Source organism: Panthera tigris, chromosome C1, assembly GCF_018350195.1.
Source record: "Panthera tigris isolate Pti1 chromosome C1, P.tigris_Pti1_mat1.1, whole genome shotgun sequence".
Taxonomy (NCBI): Eukaryota; Metazoa; Chordata; class Mammalia; order Carnivora; family Felidae; genus Panthera; species Panthera tigris.
The window spans coordinates 186,038,764-186,055,677 of record NC_056667.1 but is presented as its reverse complement, the minus strand read 5'-3'; the positions used below and the strand labels follow the sequence as shown (position 1 = coordinate 186,055,677).

The following is a 16,914-nucleotide window of genomic DNA, read 5'->3' as shown; positions in this document are numbered from 1 at the left end:
GAATCATTTTCAAAATGGAAACCAACTAGGTTTTCAGTTAGATTTTGAGGTATGAAAAGAATTCACAGTTGGTCCAAGATATAAAACTCTGGGGCCATAGGTAAGTTCTTCATGTTAGCTCCAGATAAAAACGCAGAAAAATGTTAGAACTGTTTCTTTATTCAAAATGTCCCATCTTCCTTTCAGCTTGAAACTGAAACTCTTTGATTCTATATTCAATTTTGATATGAATGCTTCTCCTTCTCCAATATTTTGTAGTTACGTGGTGACAAGTTCTGGGTTACTGCTTCCTGTACTACTACCTCGGCTCTACCCACCACTGTTTATGCTCTATGCCCTGGATAATGATCGTGAGGAAGACATTTACTGGGAATGTGTACTACGACTAAATAAACAGCCAGATATTGCTCTTCTGGGCTTCCTTGGGGTGCAGAGGTAAGTACAGTAGTTACGAGTAAAATCAAATGGTTTAATTTAAGATGCAAACAGTGAGGGGCACCTGGGTGGCTCAGTCAGTTAAGCGTCCGACTTCAGCTCAGGTCATGATCTTACGGTTTGTGGATTCAAGCCCCACGTCAATTTCTGTGCTGAGAGCTCAGAGCCTGGAGACTGCTTTGAATTCTGTGTCTCCCTCTCTGTCTGCCCCTCCCCTACTGATGCTCTGTCTCTGTCTCAAAAAGCATTAAAAAAATTTTTTTAAATGCAAACAGCATTATTAATTGAATCTATGATTTGCAGTTGATTCACTTACTTGCATATCTATTATTCAGCAAAATAGTGACATTTAATCTTTATTTTTGAGAATTTTTGGAGTGGGGTATAAATCTTGATTATTCTTCTGAATGTGTTTTATTTGTGTGTGTGTATGAAATGTTTGTGTGTGTGTGTGTGTGTATATATATATGTAAATTTTAGCTATCCCATCTGGTATTTTGCTGTTCTTTAAAACAAAATACATGTTTATAGTTTCAGAAAAAATTAATTGTATTTAGTCTTTGATGTTCTTCCTTCCCTTCTTTTTCTTTCCTCACCATGTACAATTTGTAATTTAAGTTTTAGAAGTGCTTTGTTGTAGAGCATTGTTTCTTGTTATTCCGGGAGAACACATTATCCTTTCTTCTAGTACGGTGATAAAGCTGATCACCCCAGCACCATTAATTATATATTTGTGTTCTCAAAAAAAGTGAACAAGCCTTAATCAGAAAGTAAATTTTTTCAGTGGAATAATTTCACATTAAAAATGAGATAAAACTGAGTGAAGGAAAGATTTTGGCCAATACTTGGTAATATCTGTAATGTATAGGGTTATTGTAGTATTTATTGACAGATCTCTTAGGGACAAGATAGAAGCTCTTAAATTACTTGTGGAATGTTTATTAAAACTATCTCTGGGGACGCCTGGGTGGCTTAGTTGGTTAAACGTCCAACTCTTGATTTTGGCTCAGGTCATGATCTTGAAGTTCCATGGGATTGAGCCCTGTGTCGGGCTCTGTGCTGGCAGCACGGAGCCTGCTTGGGATTCTCTCTGTCTCTCTGTGTCTGTCGTCTGTCTGTCTCTCTCTCTCTCCCCCTCTCCCCGCCTCCTTCCCTCTCTCTCTGCCCCACCCGTGCTCACTTGCTCACTCTCTCAAATAAAGTAAACATTTTTTAAAAAACCAGAACACTTTATCTGTGGAATAGTTATTTTAAATGGGGACAGGGAAGGCAATGTAGCCTCAACTGTTTTTACGGGGATTAATCTGCTCTAAGTAATAACTTGTATTAACAGTGTGGATTCTATTGTAGGAAATTTTGGCCAATGACCTTGTCCATCCTTGGAGAGAGTAAAAAGGTATAGTAGATTTCAGTGTCCTCAGCAAATATGTTTCTCTTTTATGTGGGGTGTTTAAGATAGCAAAAAAATTCCATTTTACTTTGGTAGAATAGTACCCAAGCATGAGTTATTCACTGAAGAATCGTGCTGTGCCATTATTTTTTATTGTTACTGCAGAAGACAGCTTTCCTCTTTGATTTTCATAAATTCTCTTTTTGCAGGTTTTGCCAACCACAAAAGATGCTTGTTTTGCCTCAGCTGTAGAATGTCTACAGCAGATTAGGTAATCTCTCGTTTGCTGAAAATCACATAAATCAAAGTAGTAGTTAGTCTATTAAGATGTTAATGAGATCTTATCCTAACCTAAGCTCTAAGTGCTCCTTTCAGTCCTAGATGGTGTCACACTCAGCCTGGAGATCAGAAAAGGCTCTTTTGAGACATTTGGCTTACCTTTTACTCTACAAGTCCCTTGTATTTTCAAAAAAGGTGGAGAGCCTACCCAGAAATGTATCTACATAATCACATCTTTAGCCAAATGGAAATTAACCAAACTTAATTACTCAGAGAAGAGCATATATTAGAAAAATAAGATCCTGGGTAAAAGGAGATAATCTATGACTTAGTGAATTCTTCCATAAGAACCATAGATCGTTGGAGGCTTCTTTTCTCAAAAAACTGTGGGATTACAGTGGTCATCCCTTCCAGCAACTCATTATGCCTGAAGTGTCCAATTTAAGGCACCCCAGGAGGGTATATTGTCAATATTTAATATTAAGCAGTTCATAGGATTTTTTTTTTTTTTTTTTTTTTTTTTTAAATAACAACAGCACGACATTTACCCCATCAGACAAACTTAAGGTCATCCAGCAGACTTTTGAAGAGATCTCTCAGAGTGTCCTGGCATCACTTCAGGAAGACTTTTTATGGTCCATGGATGACTTGTTTCCTGTTTTCTTATATGTGGTGCTACGGGCCAGGTGACCAACCTTTTCTGACTTTATTACAGTGACTCATTTTAACAAGTGCTTTTTCTGAATTGATGACAGTAATATGCTCCCCTACTAGGAAAAAAAAATTCTGTTTACCCATTTAAGTATGGTGAGCTGTTCTTTATTTTCCCTCACATAGATTCAGAAGGAAGATATACATATAAATAGGAGTAACTCAGTATCTTTATTTTATTGGGCAGGATTAGGAATTTAGGCTCCGAGGTACACCTCATTGAGGATCTCATGGACCCATATCTTCAGCATGGGGAACAGGGTATAATGTTCACCACCTTGAAGGTAAGTATAGGTGATATTTAATTTTTTTAATCTTAAAATCTGTCCTTAATTTGCCATATTATATATCTATCATTAATCATTGTCTTCTTTATACAGAGGTTTAATGCAATCATTAAATGCCTTTAGAGTACATATTGTTAATATTTTAAAATATAATACAATAAAAGTAGAATCAGTTCTTCTTCAAAATACTAAAGCACATTACCCAATCTTCCCTATAAATTGACCATTCAAATCATTACGAGTGCTTATAAAGGTAGACCATCTTTATAAATGTAACTCTAGAAAAGAAACAGAAAGGATTCTTAGTGTCCAAAAGTATTTGGCACTAGAGTTATTTAATGGAAATGAGGTAAAACACAGAAGGCAATATGTATGTAATGAATATGAATTGTATCTTCTTTTTTCTCCATGTATTTACTGTAACCAGTATGTTACAAATGAGATTCTCTAGTATGAGTAGTCTAGGGTTTGTTGGAAGTTATTTTAGTTCCCTACCTTGATTTTTCTTGGAATTTGGTAGAATAATTCTGTGTGTATATTGGAAGAACAACAAATTGAAAATGGCATAAACACTTCTGAAAAAAAGGATTAGACCCCCTCTGCCAGTTAGTAAACTTTCATAAAAATACAATAATTAAGATAGTATGTTCCTGTTACAAGAATGGACATTACCTCTAATAGAAGGGATAGCTGTTGTAAAGGCAGCGTTATAATAAAAATTTCACATGTAAAAATGGAAACATCAGTACAAAAATAGAAAAGAAAGGAATTATTTAATAAATGCTTAAAGTACTGGGATAGCTTATTACCTGTTTTGGAGGGAGGGTAGAATCAGGGCAGAATCACCTGCATTGCAAACTATAGATGCTTTTTGATTTTTAAGCAAAAGGAAGAGAGAAGGAAAGACAGGCAAATTAAAATGAGAAAAAGAAATTAGAACTTAATGTCAGGTTTCTGGCTTGGGTTAATTGTTTTAACTTTTCAACTGAAATACCATTAACATTTCTATTAAATTGAAAAGGGTGGTGGAGTTGGGGAAAATAGTGGCCACCAATGATTTACATTATTAGTATTCATGTTCTATGAAGAGCATTTCTCATATATCACCAAGGGAGAAACAACTAGTACAGTTATATGTAGGAATATCCTCGACCTCACTGAAAATCAGAGTACTGTAGATTTAAACAAGGTGCCATTTTGTGCCTACTAAATTAGCAAAGATGTTTTAAAATTATACCCAGTGCTAGTAGGGGTATAGTGAAATCAGAATTATTCCCATATTGCTGACAATGGATTAAATAATAATCACCTTTGGAAAACTTTTGTTACTAACATTGATATCAGCCACATCAAAAATGTTCTCGGAGTTTGAGTAAACGCACTCCTGGGGATTTATTCTGAGGAATTAAAGAATGGACAACATTGTGTTTGGTTTGGCTGAGGTGTTCTTTGTAGTGTGAGTAACTCCCAACCTGGATACTTTCAGAATCACTGGGAATGCTTCTTAAAAAGTTGTTCCTGAAAATTCTGACTCACTGGGTCTGGAATGATACTTAATCTTAATTTGCAGTTTCTTAAACATACTAGATGATTCTGATTACAGTTGTTTGTGTATATACAAACAATGATCAGCATATTCTAAATGTCTGATCAGTAGTGGCTTAGCCAATTAAGGTATTTCTACTCATTGAAGAATATTAAACAGCTTGTAAAAAGTTTGTTTTGAGAATTAGAAAATGTGCAAAATTTTATCTCCACTAATTACAGCTAGGCAAAATAGACATTGGATATGGGGACTAGAAAACAGGGAAAAAGAAAGCAACCAACTGATTTGGTTGGAGCTATCAGTATTAAACAAAGATTTCCTTTCTTTAGTCTCCTGTGCATTGCTATGTTTGTATAATTTCTTTCCAAGTAAATTTTAAATTGTTTTGAACTTTTTTTCAGGCATGTTACTACCAGATCCAGCGTGAGAAGCTTAACTAGGATGCAGAACAGCCTGACAACTGGATTATCTGTAGGGTGTTTAGCACCATCTGGCGTCTTCCTGTAGTGGCAAAAAAGAATGGTGTTGAAATTAGGACGTTGTATTATTTTGGTTGTTATCTCTGAGCCTTACTAATGGTGATAGCTCTGAGTCCAGAAAAAAGACTGTATGGTTTCAAGGGAGGAATGAAAACGACATAGGATTCAATTAAACCAGTCCCTCGCCTATGTTAAGTTCCCAAAATATCACACATTTACTGTTTGGAAAAAGAGGATATCCCTTCCTACAGTAAAGACTATGCCAGCTACATGAAGTCGTAAGAGAAGTTCTCAGTATAGCTTCTTACATTAAAGAAGTTAATAAATATTTTTGAGTTTCGGGTTTGCCTGCAGTTACCCCAGGCCCTTTTGCAAGGAGCAGATGGTACTTGAAACTATTGTAGCCACACTATGCCTTCCTGAATTCCTTGCAGTCACGTGTGCATCATGCTTCTTTGCTGAAGGAGGGGGAAGAGGACCTTCTAAAACTGCAGTTTTAACTTTTTCTAAGCTTTTCCACTAGGTAGTGTTCATGATGGGAGAGGTTCTATGCAGTGACTACCGCACCCTGACCCCAAACATGGAACACATCTAAATAGGAGTCTTCTGCCTCCTGATTAGGAAGAACATAGGAAATTTGTTCTTGGATTCCTTACAGTGCTATAGAGTGAATACACTGGAATTCAAACACTGACTCGGAGCTGCTATGGAACCTCATTTGTCCATGTGCAAATGCTGTATTCCGAGGCCTGTGAATGAGAGCCTGAAGAGCTTTTGCATGTGGGCTGTGTTTTGGAGCAGGACTAAATTCTGGGAAATAGCATCCATCCTTGATCTAGCATTCTTCCCTCTACCTCGCACTGAACTCACAGAGGGGAAGAAAAAAGGAAACAAGCTTTGGCTTTTCCCATCTCAAAAGTATTGTAACACCTCAACATTTTAGTGTTTTGCTTTTTACCTTTTTTTTTTTTTTAATGTCCTGTTGTAAATGGTTGGTTTACACTGTACTAGTAACACTAGTAGTTATTTTGAATAACATAGGTGCTCTTCCTCATCTCATCTCCTACACACCATGGTGAGCATACAGAGTGTCCTCCAGATTTATGTTAACATCAGCAGATGTTAATCAGTTTTGAAAAAGGATCATGGTTTCTGCTCTACTTTATAATCAAGACGTGTTTATTAAAATACTGTTTTGGAATGTTGGCTGTAATGTAACAGCAATTTTCATAATAAAAGATATTCATCTCTATGAGGTTGTTTTATGATTGCAAAAGAAACAACACAGGGCATGCTAAAAAAATTTTTTTTTAAGTTTATTTATTTTGAGAGAGAGACAGCGCCAGCAGGGGAGGGCCAGAAAGAGAGGGGGACACAGGATCCGAAACAGGCTCTGTGCTGACAGCAGAGAGCCCAATCTGGGGCTCGAACTCATGACGAGATCATGACTTGAGCTGAATGAAGTCAAATGCTTAAGCAGCTGAGCCACCCAGGCATCCCAGGGTAGCCTAAAAACTTAAACCCAGCCTTAGTTTTTGTTTGTTTTTTACCCAAGTTGTAATTCATGTATTTGTATTGGCTTCAGAGGTCCTTCTGGGGTTTTAGAGATCTCTCTCTTTAAAATGAACGTAAATTTATAATTATGGTAACCACCTTTGCTGACCACAAATTGACTTTCTGATCCTAATACCCCAAGGGCGGGGGTCTTAAATCTATTATTTCTTTGAATAAAAGGTATATTTTGATTCTCACTGGTTATTTTTTTTGTTTTTTTTCTCCTAAACAGATCCGGGTAAGGGAAGAGAAGATGTTTAAAATTCTGGTTGGAAATATTAGGCATTAGTTAGCCCACCTCCCAGTTGTAATGTCTTCTCAAGAAGCCTGTCCATGTCACCGCTGCTCTGTCTCAGAAGGTGGCTACCCATTATTGGAAAAGGACCAACACTTGATTATGTTAAGCACTTTGCATTTCCATTAGGGATTGTTTTGATTTTGGAATAAACACACAGATTCCACATTTGGCTCTTAAAGGCAAATCTACTGAAGGCCTTGACCCCTTAAGAGAGAGAGAGAGAGAGACAGGGATAGTTGTAGAAATGAATGAAGACTTGAGACCCACTGAGAAATTCTCAAAATTATGATAGACTGGCTCAATTCTAAGAAAAACATGTTTTAAATCATCCTTTTATTGGAGTTTTGAGTGACACTGGCCAGTTACTTCATACTATATACCTTTTAGATAGCATATTTAAAACCATAAATTTTCAATTCTAAATCTCCAGGCCACTATTTCTAAATAGAAATACTAGCACTTGTGCAGCAATTTACAGATCTTTCACATGCGTGATGAATGCTCACAGCAGCCCTGTGAGGCAGGCATTAGTCCCGCTGATTTTGCAGACGAGGAGTGGCTGGGATTCACTCACTGCTAGAGCTGGGACTCTAGAACTTCCCTAACTTTAATTCCATGGCTCTTTCCTACTGCTGCTGCCAGAGATGGAATATCATAGCTTGGTGATGCATTAAAACATCATAAAGTAAAAAATGAGTTGAAAGTGAAAACTTTTAATAAAATTAGGTGTGTAGGATAAAATATGGTGTGCTCAACAGTCACAGATGTATCACGTTCTCCGCTTGTATTTTCATCAATCGTGGAAAGCAAAGGGAAGCTACCCATTTAATTTCAAATAAAGGGACTGAAAAACCTCTGACAATGGCCATTTGGTCTTTATCCTCTGATGTCCGCAGTACCCTTTCTTTCGTTTTTTTTTCTGGGATATCTGCTTCCCACCAATCCCTTGCTGCAATATAAAATTTTCAAATAAAGAAGTAACTCCAGTCTGAGATACAGAATGGATAACTATTAAGTTCAGGACAGTTGGTAGGGAAACTTCCAGAAGGAACTACTTTTTTATAGGCCTCATTATTATTGGCTAAACAGTCTTCCATCATTTTCTCACCATAACATGAGAAATCAGGTTAAAGATCAGCTTACTCTCGGGTATCTCCACAGTTGTTTGTTTTTTTTTTTTTTTTCTTTCATTAAAAATGCTATTGTCTGGGGGCACCTGGGTGGCTCAGTAAAGTGTCAGCCCAGGTCTTGATCTCGGGTTGGTGAGTTCAGTCCCTGCATTGAAATCCATGCTGGGCATGAAGCCTACTTACAAAAATAAGATGCTGTTGTGGGGTGTCTGTTATCGTGCTATCGTCAACAAAAATAAACTTTTTTGGTGCTAACTGCTGGCATTTTGAGAGAAGGTATCAATGCGAAGGTTGAAAATGGTATGTTACACCTCTCAGTACAAGGAATGCTTAAAGATTTGTGACAGGGGAAGCTTAGGAGTAATTTAGTGGTTAGGCTGGGTTAGGCTTCTGTGGATTAAATCAAAGAGGATGTGCAGAGATTTTCTCTAGAACAGTGAGGTGACTTTGGCAGCTAATAGCCCACGAGTGTATTTTCTACCAAAGCATTTCTCTGGATAGGAGCAACGTTGGATGTTTGCAGTCTTACAGGTGAGAGACTCTGCCAAATGATTCTGGGTTACCAGAAGAGATCTATAAATGTCTGTGCTTCTGTTAATTTTTAATAGCTAAGAAGAAAATTCTGGGTAATGTAATTCAAACAGTTTGGTTTCATTGTAACCCAAATCATATGGTGAATTCTGTGATTTTGAAAGAGCAGATTTTGCTTTGGGAAACCATGTCTTAAGTATGGAATAGTGAGTTGTCATGTAGACTGAGTAAAATTGAGCATTTGTCCTAGCCCTAGCCAACAGCATTTTGACCCTGGGGAAGCTGGGCCATTTTTGTATGGGCCATTACTTACTAAGTTTTCAAGTGCTTTCTCAGGCTTGGTCTACTAGGAAGCATTATTTTGAAAAATGAGCTTAATGGGGTAGAGGGAATGGCATTTAATAGTAATCACTACATTTTTTCAGGTTCATGGAAATACTGATTTTTAAAGTAATATTTAAGGCAAATTCCTTATGAGTCAATAACACTAATGCAGCTTCTCGGTTAATAAGAACTGGTGCTCCTTCCTCTGTTACTTATTTAGTCTAGAATTGCATATGGTTGGCTATTTACTTGCAGCCTCAATCAAGAATTCTCGTTCTCATGACAGCAGAAATAAGTTAAGTTCTAACTACAAAGTTGGTCCAGAAGTCACGAAAAAGCAAGGGAGAAGCATTATGTAGTCTTTTGCCAGTTACTAGCATTTTTCAGGGCTAGTCCTGGAAACAAAAGAGGAAACCTTTTGATTTTACTACTTGTGAGCTCTACTGAATACCCCCTCTGAATGTCAGATTCCTCATCTGAAAAATGAAAGTTAACTTTGGATGATCTCCCAAGCTCTCGGCCCCCAATTTCAAAGTTTCGTAGGGAAAGAGGTTGAGGTCAATATAGCCAAGCTGAGGAAGAGAGGAAGAGAGGAAGGGGAGGCCTTTGGAGTCCAGCAGCTCCCGCCTCAGGACTAGCGTCCCAGCTGTTCTTGAACTGCTTGGGAAGGTATCAGCCTTGTACTTCCGTATTTTGGCCTCCTATTTTTCTGCTTTTCAACAACTGGAAATAACAGCCCAGGTGTTGTTACAGGTGCCGAGGCTTTCAGTGAACCAGAAAGCACGAGGTCCACTCTCCAGGCCCTCTGCAGACATGACCCACACAGGAGCTGCACACTGAACAGGTTAATGCGTAAGAGAATTGCAAAGCAGATTGTGAACTGAAGTGTCACAACAGTTTTTGTAGCCATAAAGAGAGAGGGAAAACCATTTTCTGAATTTTTTTCTACGAATTTTTGTCTTACCTTGGGCTAATACCAGGGACTGGGTGGTTTAAACAACAGAGATTTATTTTCCCACAGTTCTGGAGGCTGGAAATCTGAGATCAGGGTGCGATCATGGGCAGGTTCTGGTGAGACCCCTCTTCCTGGCTTGAAGAGAGCCTCCTTCTCGCTGTGTCCACACCTGGCAGAGAGACTGACTGGAGAGCAAGCTCCCTGGTGTCTCTTTGTACAAGGGCATTAATGCCATCACGGGGGCTCGTCTAAACCTAATCATCTACCAAAGGTCCCATCTCCAAATACCATCACAGTGGAGTTAGGGCTTCAACAGCTGAATTTGGGGGAACACAATTCGTCCATAGCAAATTTGTCTTGGGAACCTAACAACGACCAGGCAAGCAACGTTTTTAGAATTCACCCAAGCTGTGGAGATGAAAATTACTGTTTATACCTCCATGGGTGAGGAGATTTTAGTCAACATGAGCTTTTTAGAATATATCAATTAGTTATCTGTGCAACCCTGGAGTTAGATTTATTGGAAGCTTTCTTAATCAAACGACTACAGAAACCACAGTTTATTTGTAAATCTCCTTCACAGTAAGTTCATCTCAGGACTGCACTGTCTAGCACCCCCAGCTGCTGCATAGATAGGTCTAGTTTGGCACACTGTCTTTTGGGCATCAAATATGGAAGAAATGTGGTCCACCCTACATGAATAGCAGTTGGATTGTTAATCTGCGCTGCCTCTCTAAGGGTACGTAATTTGTGAGGCACCCTTCGGGTAGCGTTTTCAGCAGTTGCCTGAATATGATGGCTTGGTGCCAGACCCATCTGTTTGCTCTGATTTTTCTCTGGAAGATGCTCCATCTTTCTTTTCAGTTCCCTACCCTAAACGTGCTCCCATCTTGGGAGGAAGGTGAGTCATACATGCATATGTTGAACTAAGTGATTCAATAGAGGCTCAAAAACTAGAATAGAGGGAAAGGACAGGGTTTAACCTCATTTGGGGCTGGGCAGAGTGGGTGGTGGTGGGCGTGGCGAAACATGTTAATCTCAGGTTTTCTTAGAATCTAGCAAACTAGAATACTTTAGTGTGACTGGGAAAGAATGTGCATGGGAAAGTTGTCTAAAATCTCATAACAGCTTTCCGTGTTGCTCTTCTCACTGTCTTGGAATTTAGAGACAACCTAATAATGATCTTTTTCTAGATGGCCTCCCTGGTTCAACCCCACAATGTCTAAACTCTGGACAGAAGTTCTCAACCACATCAGATGCAATATCCCAGTCTCTAACAACTAATTTGAAATCCTCCTTTAAAAGAATTCTGATTTACCCTTTATTCTCCTACTTTAATAATACCCACATGCCCTTGGTCCTTACAATTTTGGTGCACTCCACGCCAACATCATTTTAATTTTTTAATTTATTTTTTTAGTGAGCTCCAGCTGGGGAGAGGAGCAGAGGGAGAGAGAAAGTTTTGTTTTTGTTTTTGTTTTTGTTAATTTATTTGTTTTGAAAGAGAGAGTGAGAGCACATGCATGAGAGGAGGAGGGGCAGAGGGAGAGAGAATCCCCAGGAGGCTATGCACTGTCAGTGCAGAGCCCAACACGGGACTCCTACTCACCAGCCATGAGATCGCAACCTGAGCCAAAATCAAGAGTCTGACGCTTAACTGCTTAACGGACTGAGCCACCCAGGCACCCTCCCCAACCCCCTGCATCAGGCCAACTTCAAACTGCCAGCACCTGTACCCACTATCTGAAAGTATGCATGTAGCAGGCTGGAAGAAATAGAAGTAATGTTCTCTAGGAAAAGCTCTCAACCAATCACTGGCAGCATTGGTGTATAAATAGCCCCACTGTCTTGTCCCATATTTTCCCAAGGATTTACTTGCTTGGTACACCTTTCACTGACTTTGTCTCCTTGCTTTGCCTTTTTTTTTTTTTAATGTCATCGTTCACATTTTATTTTTTTTAATTAATTAATTTTTTAAATTTACATCCGAGTTAGCATATAGTGCAATAATGATTTCAGGAGTAGATTCTAGTGATTCATCCCCCTATGTATAATACCCAGTGCTCATCCCAACAAGTGTCTTCCTTCATGCCCCGTACCCATTTAGCCCATCCCCCCACCCACAACCCCTCCAGCAACCCCCAGTTTGTTCTTTGTATTTAAGAGTCTCTTATGTTTTGTACCCCTTGTTATATGTTGTTTTGCTTCCCTTCCCTTATGTTCATCTGTTTTGTATCTTAAATTCCTCATATGAGTGAAGTCATATGTTTGTCTTTCTCTAATCTCCCTTAGCATAATACCCTCTAGTTCCATCCACATAGTTGGCAAATGGCAAAGTTTCATTCTTTCTGATTGCTGAGTAGTACTCCATTGTACCACAATGCCACATCTGTATATGCCACATCTTCTTTATCCATTCATCTGTCAATGGACATTTGGGCTCTTTCCATACTTTGGCTATTGTCGACAGCGCTCCCCTTGCCTTGTCTTAATATCCCACTCTACTACTGGTGTTTCCTGGGATCACTTTCCAAACAAATCATCCCACTAGAATCTTTGTCTGTGTCTGATTCTGGGGAAACCCAAAATAAGACACTTACACACAACCTCAAAAAAAGAAAATCCATCTATATCATGTCCTAAGAATAATAAAAAGGAGACGTTAAAGAAATGTAGTCAATAAGATATTGTATATTTCAATATACAAATCTGGAATATCACTACACCATATATATCACTATATATAATGAAATAACACGTTTGCACCTATAAAAAAATCCACCAGGATGCAGCAGCTTTGAATGCAGACACAGATAAAGGCAGATAGTGTGGTGTGACACTGTGATACCCGAAATGGTATGAGCAGCCTTAGCACTATTGACATGATTTTCTGAAATAGTGAGCAACTTGATAAAGTCCAAGCAAAGCAAATTCATTTCTCAATTACAGTAATACCATTTCAGAAAATTCAATGTATATTATGCAAAAATACTTTCTGTTTATAGGTAAAGAAAAGTTGGGTTCTAGGCTCTGATAGTTATACAGTTTTTTGTTGTTGTTGTTGTTGTCATTGTTGTTGTTTTGAGCCACATCAAAGTCCAGTGAGGTGTTTGAAAATTATACCAGGTGATTTTTCATCATATAAGGCAACTTCTCTGAAGTTGTGAGCATGACCCCTTTGCCCTTATTTTCTTAATCCCCATTTTGCTGGCTGAAATGTAGAAGTGATGTTTGGAGCTCTAGCCACCATTTTGGAACAGGAAAATGAGAACCATACCACACCCCAGGGTGGCAGAGCAGTGAGCTAGAAGGAGACCATTCTCTGAGCACTTCATGGAGCAAGGCTGCCCTACCAGTCCTGAATTTTCTCTGCCTCTACATTTTTACATAAGCAAGATATAAATTTCTACCCTGTTTTGCCACTATTGTGTTTCTGTTTCTTGAAAATAAACCTTCTGAAAGCAACGTAGAAAACAACCTTTAAGAGTATGCCTCAGGAGTAGCCATGACTTTTGCCATTATGATCAGTACCATGAAGAACTACAGGTGCAGTGAGAGAGAACAGGGCACCTGAGTGGAGTCAAGCCAGGGAAGCCTCTTCTGGCTCTGAAGGATGGTAAAATTAACTTGGCAAAGAGAAGGGAACAAAACAAATATTTGTTTGTCACTTGCTAAAAAAAGAGAAGAGTGGGAAGACTGTTTTATGAAATTGTAGTGTTCTCTCATAGGGGTTAATTTAGGGAGTAAGCTCCACAGGGCAAGTGTTTTCTTTGATACGGATCCCAGAGTATAGCACAGTGCTTGACTTGCTCAATATAAATGCTATTGAAAATATATTCCAGTGCATGAGAGCTGCATGGCCAGCATGACTGAGTGAGCTGTGTGCTGGGAGCTATTGGTCTGCTCCCAGTTCCGAATTCCTTCTGAAAGCTTGTGCAGGGAGGAGGGATACAGACAGACAAAGGAACAGATCCACCAGACAAGAAGGACATGAAGCCCTCTACGGCCACCAATCCAGAGAATGGTATGTGGTATCAGGACTCCTTTCTAGACTGGAAAAGCCTTATAATATCATTCTAAATATGAGATCAAATTTAGGGGAAGGGATTCTGATAGATTTTGTGTGATTCTTTTTTATTTTATTTTTTAATGTTTATTTATTTTTGAGAGAGGGAGAGTGCGAGCAGGGGAGGGGCAGAGGAGAGGGAGAGAGAATCCCAAGCAGACTCCTTGTTGTCAGCATGGAGCCCAACTTGGGGCTCCATCTCATGAACTGTGAGACCATGACCCGAGCCAAAATCAAGAGTTGGAACCTGAACCGACTGAGCTACCCGGGTGCCCCAGATTTATTGTGATCCTTATAAGGACATTGTTGTACACTTTAGAGTGTCCTACTACATCTACTAGTGATGAGTGTAAGCAATTTTCAAGTCAGGATGGAAAGAAATTGGCATAGTGAGTTTAGAACCTCTTTTTTTCTCTAATCTCCCAGTGTTTTATTTAAACTTAGAACTTCACAACTTGTTCACATTCAAGATATCACTACAATAAATAGTTTCTATTTGTAAAAAAATCAAGCATTCACTAAAATCTGTTCAGTTTCTTTAATAAGTGGAATCCTGAGATTTGTATTAAAAACCTATGGACCAAGTTTTTCAATCACATTTTCAATAAGAACTCTCAAAAAGGGTGAAGAAAAAGACTATGTATGAATTTGAGAAAGAAGATCCAGAGAACAACTAGATAATTTTGGAAAAAACCAAAGGCTGATAAAAGTAGGGAAGGGAAAGCAATTTTGCTCTCATAAAACCCTACATCTGTATATACTATGATCTATTATTTCATCTAATGTTCCCAACAACCCTATGGGAAAGTTAGCAACACCCAATGGGAAAGCTAGCATATTCTCATTTTGCCCCAAGGACTGGTTTTCAGATAGTTGTGTGACTTTCTGAAGCTCACACAGTGATAGAACAGGGCTTGAAACCTGAGTCTTTGGCCTTAAATCCAGCATCATCTCCTTCCTCCATAGTCACTAGGACATCCCGGCTGTCTGAGTTGTCTTTCATACTTACACCTGCCTTTCTTCACCCCACACCGACCACCCCATCTCCACCCTCGCCCTTTTCCAGGTCTCTCCCAGATCCTGAGGCTTGTGCTACAAGAGCTGAATCTGTTCTATAGCCGAGATGTGAATGGAGTGTGTCTCTTGTACGATCTTCTCCATTCGCCGTGGCTGCAGGCTCTGCTGAAGGTGAGCACCTCATTACCCGGAAGCCTTTGCTTACTGTGGGAGCTGGGAACTGCTTACCCAGCTGTGCCACTGGTCAGTTGTCAGGAAATTCCAACTTGGTAAATGTTCTTAGAAGGCCAATTCTTATTCTGAGAATTTCCAACATGGGGGTGGGCGTCCCCACACCAACAACAATTCTCGGGATACTACTGGATGTCCTACTATTCATCTCAATTCTGACACTATCTACCTGGAGATAGCATCGGATAGCATCGGATCATATCGGAGATAGCATAGGTGAAGGGTTCAGTCTCACAAGACTGCTGTACCCTCCCCCCATTTCAGACATCAGTCACAAGCCAAGATGGGTACCTGTACTTCTGACCAACTGTCTATAAATCAGAGGTTTCATAACCTCCTCCTTGGGTTCCATTAATTTGCTACGTTTCCCTTGCTAGATTACCAGTTTATTATAAAAGGATATAACTCAGAAACAGCCAGATGGAAGAAATAAATAGACCAAGACTTGTGGGAAGGGATGAAGAGCTTCCATGCCCTCTTCACTCTTCCCTAGATTGCCACATGTTCACAAACCAAAAGTTCTACCAAACCCAGTCCTTTTGGGCTTTTCTGGAGGCTTCATTACATAGCCACGACTGATTAGATCATTAGTCACTGGGTGTAGATTCAACCTCCAGCTGCTCTCCCTTCCCCCAGATTTAGAGGTGGAGGAAGGGGGTGGGGGTGAGGTGGGACTGAAAATTCCAACTGTCTAATTACATGGTTAGTTCTGGCAACCTGCCCTTAACCTTAGGTGCATTCCAGAAGTCACTTCATTAACATAAAAAAAGAGCACTTTCCTTGCTTAGGAAATTCCAAGGGTTTTAGAAGCTCTGAGCCAGAATCAGGGCCAGACTAAATAATGTAATTCTTATTATAAATCACAATATCACAGCAATTCTCAGAGAAGAGCTACACAAACCTATTAGCTTACGAAGGAATTTAATTTAGGTGGGGAAGTATACAGCAGCTCCTCTTTTCTCTCCTAGTTCCTTTTCGTCTAGAGGACCATGGGATCACAAAGCCACCACCACAAATGGCCATCAGCACCTTTAGCATCTGTCTACAACCCTTTGTCCTTGAGGCTAAAACTCAGTACAAATAAAAATGCTTTAAAAAAATTATTCCTGTTTCTTAAAATCAGGAAATGAGATATATGCAGTTCTGTTTAGACATTTAAATTTTTTCTTTCTTTCTTTCTTTCTTTCTCTTTCTTTCTTTTTTTGAGAGAGAGGGAGAGAGAGCGTGCATGCGCTGGAGGGCAAAAGAGCTTGTACACGTGCACTAGTGGGGGAGGGGCAGAGGGAGAGGGAGAGAGCATCTTAAGCAGGCTTCCTTGGGCTGAGCCTGACTAAGGGCTCCATCTCACAACTGTGAGATCCTGACCTGAGCTGAAATCAAGAGTTGGACACTCAACTGACTAAGCCACTCAGGCACCCCAATCTTAAATTTTTCTTACCTTGAAAATTTCTTCTTCTTCTTTTAAATTTGGCTATAATTTCTTGCACTGTACAATAACATCTACTATCTAATTATAATTTTGTTCAAATGTTATTTTTAAGAAAGATTATCTTTTGGGGCGCCTGGGTGGCGCAGTCGGTTGAGCGTCCGACTTCAGCCAGGTCACGATCTCGCGGTCCGTGAGTTCGAGCCCGGCGTCAGGCTCTGGGCTGATGGCTCGGAGCCTGGAGCCTGTTTCCGA

The 16,914-nt window shown here is 39.4% G+C and overlaps 2 protein-coding genes across 5 annotated transcripts in view; both read left to right on the top strand.

The window, feature by feature from the left end:
• Positions 1-6,379, top strand: part of ALS2 (alsin Rho guanine nucleotide exchange factor ALS2) — a 71,689-nt gene extending 65,310 nt beyond the window's left edge. For all 4 annotated transcript variants that reach the window (XM_042995074.1, XM_007089986.3, XM_042995075.1 and 1 more), the window contains 6 exons: positions 259-435; positions 1,786-1,831; positions 2,035-2,096; positions 2,641-2,790; positions 3,003-3,099; positions 5,050-6,379. In XM_042995074.1, coding sequence (XP_042851008.1) covers positions 259-435; positions 1,786-1,831; positions 2,035-2,096; positions 2,641-2,790; positions 3,003-3,099; positions 5,050-5,088 — 571 coding nt within the window. In that variant the 3' untranslated portion in view covers positions 5,089-6,379. The remainder of the gene's footprint in view (positions 1-258; positions 436-1,785; positions 1,832-2,034; positions 2,097-2,640; positions 2,791-3,002; positions 3,100-5,049) is intronic.
• Positions 6,380-13,846: 7,467 nt separating this feature from the next.
• MPP4 (membrane palmitoylated protein 4) overlaps positions 13,847-16,914 on the top strand; it is a gene marked incomplete at its 5' end in the record, with an annotated part of 37,409 nt that continues 34,341 nt past the window's right edge. Inside the window, 2 exons of the mRNA XM_007090032.2 lie at positions 13,847-13,943; positions 15,052-15,173. Of these exons, the coding sequence (XP_007090094.2) occupies positions 13,847-13,943; positions 15,052-15,173 (219 nt within the window). The remainder of the gene's footprint in view (positions 13,944-15,051; positions 15,174-16,914) is intronic.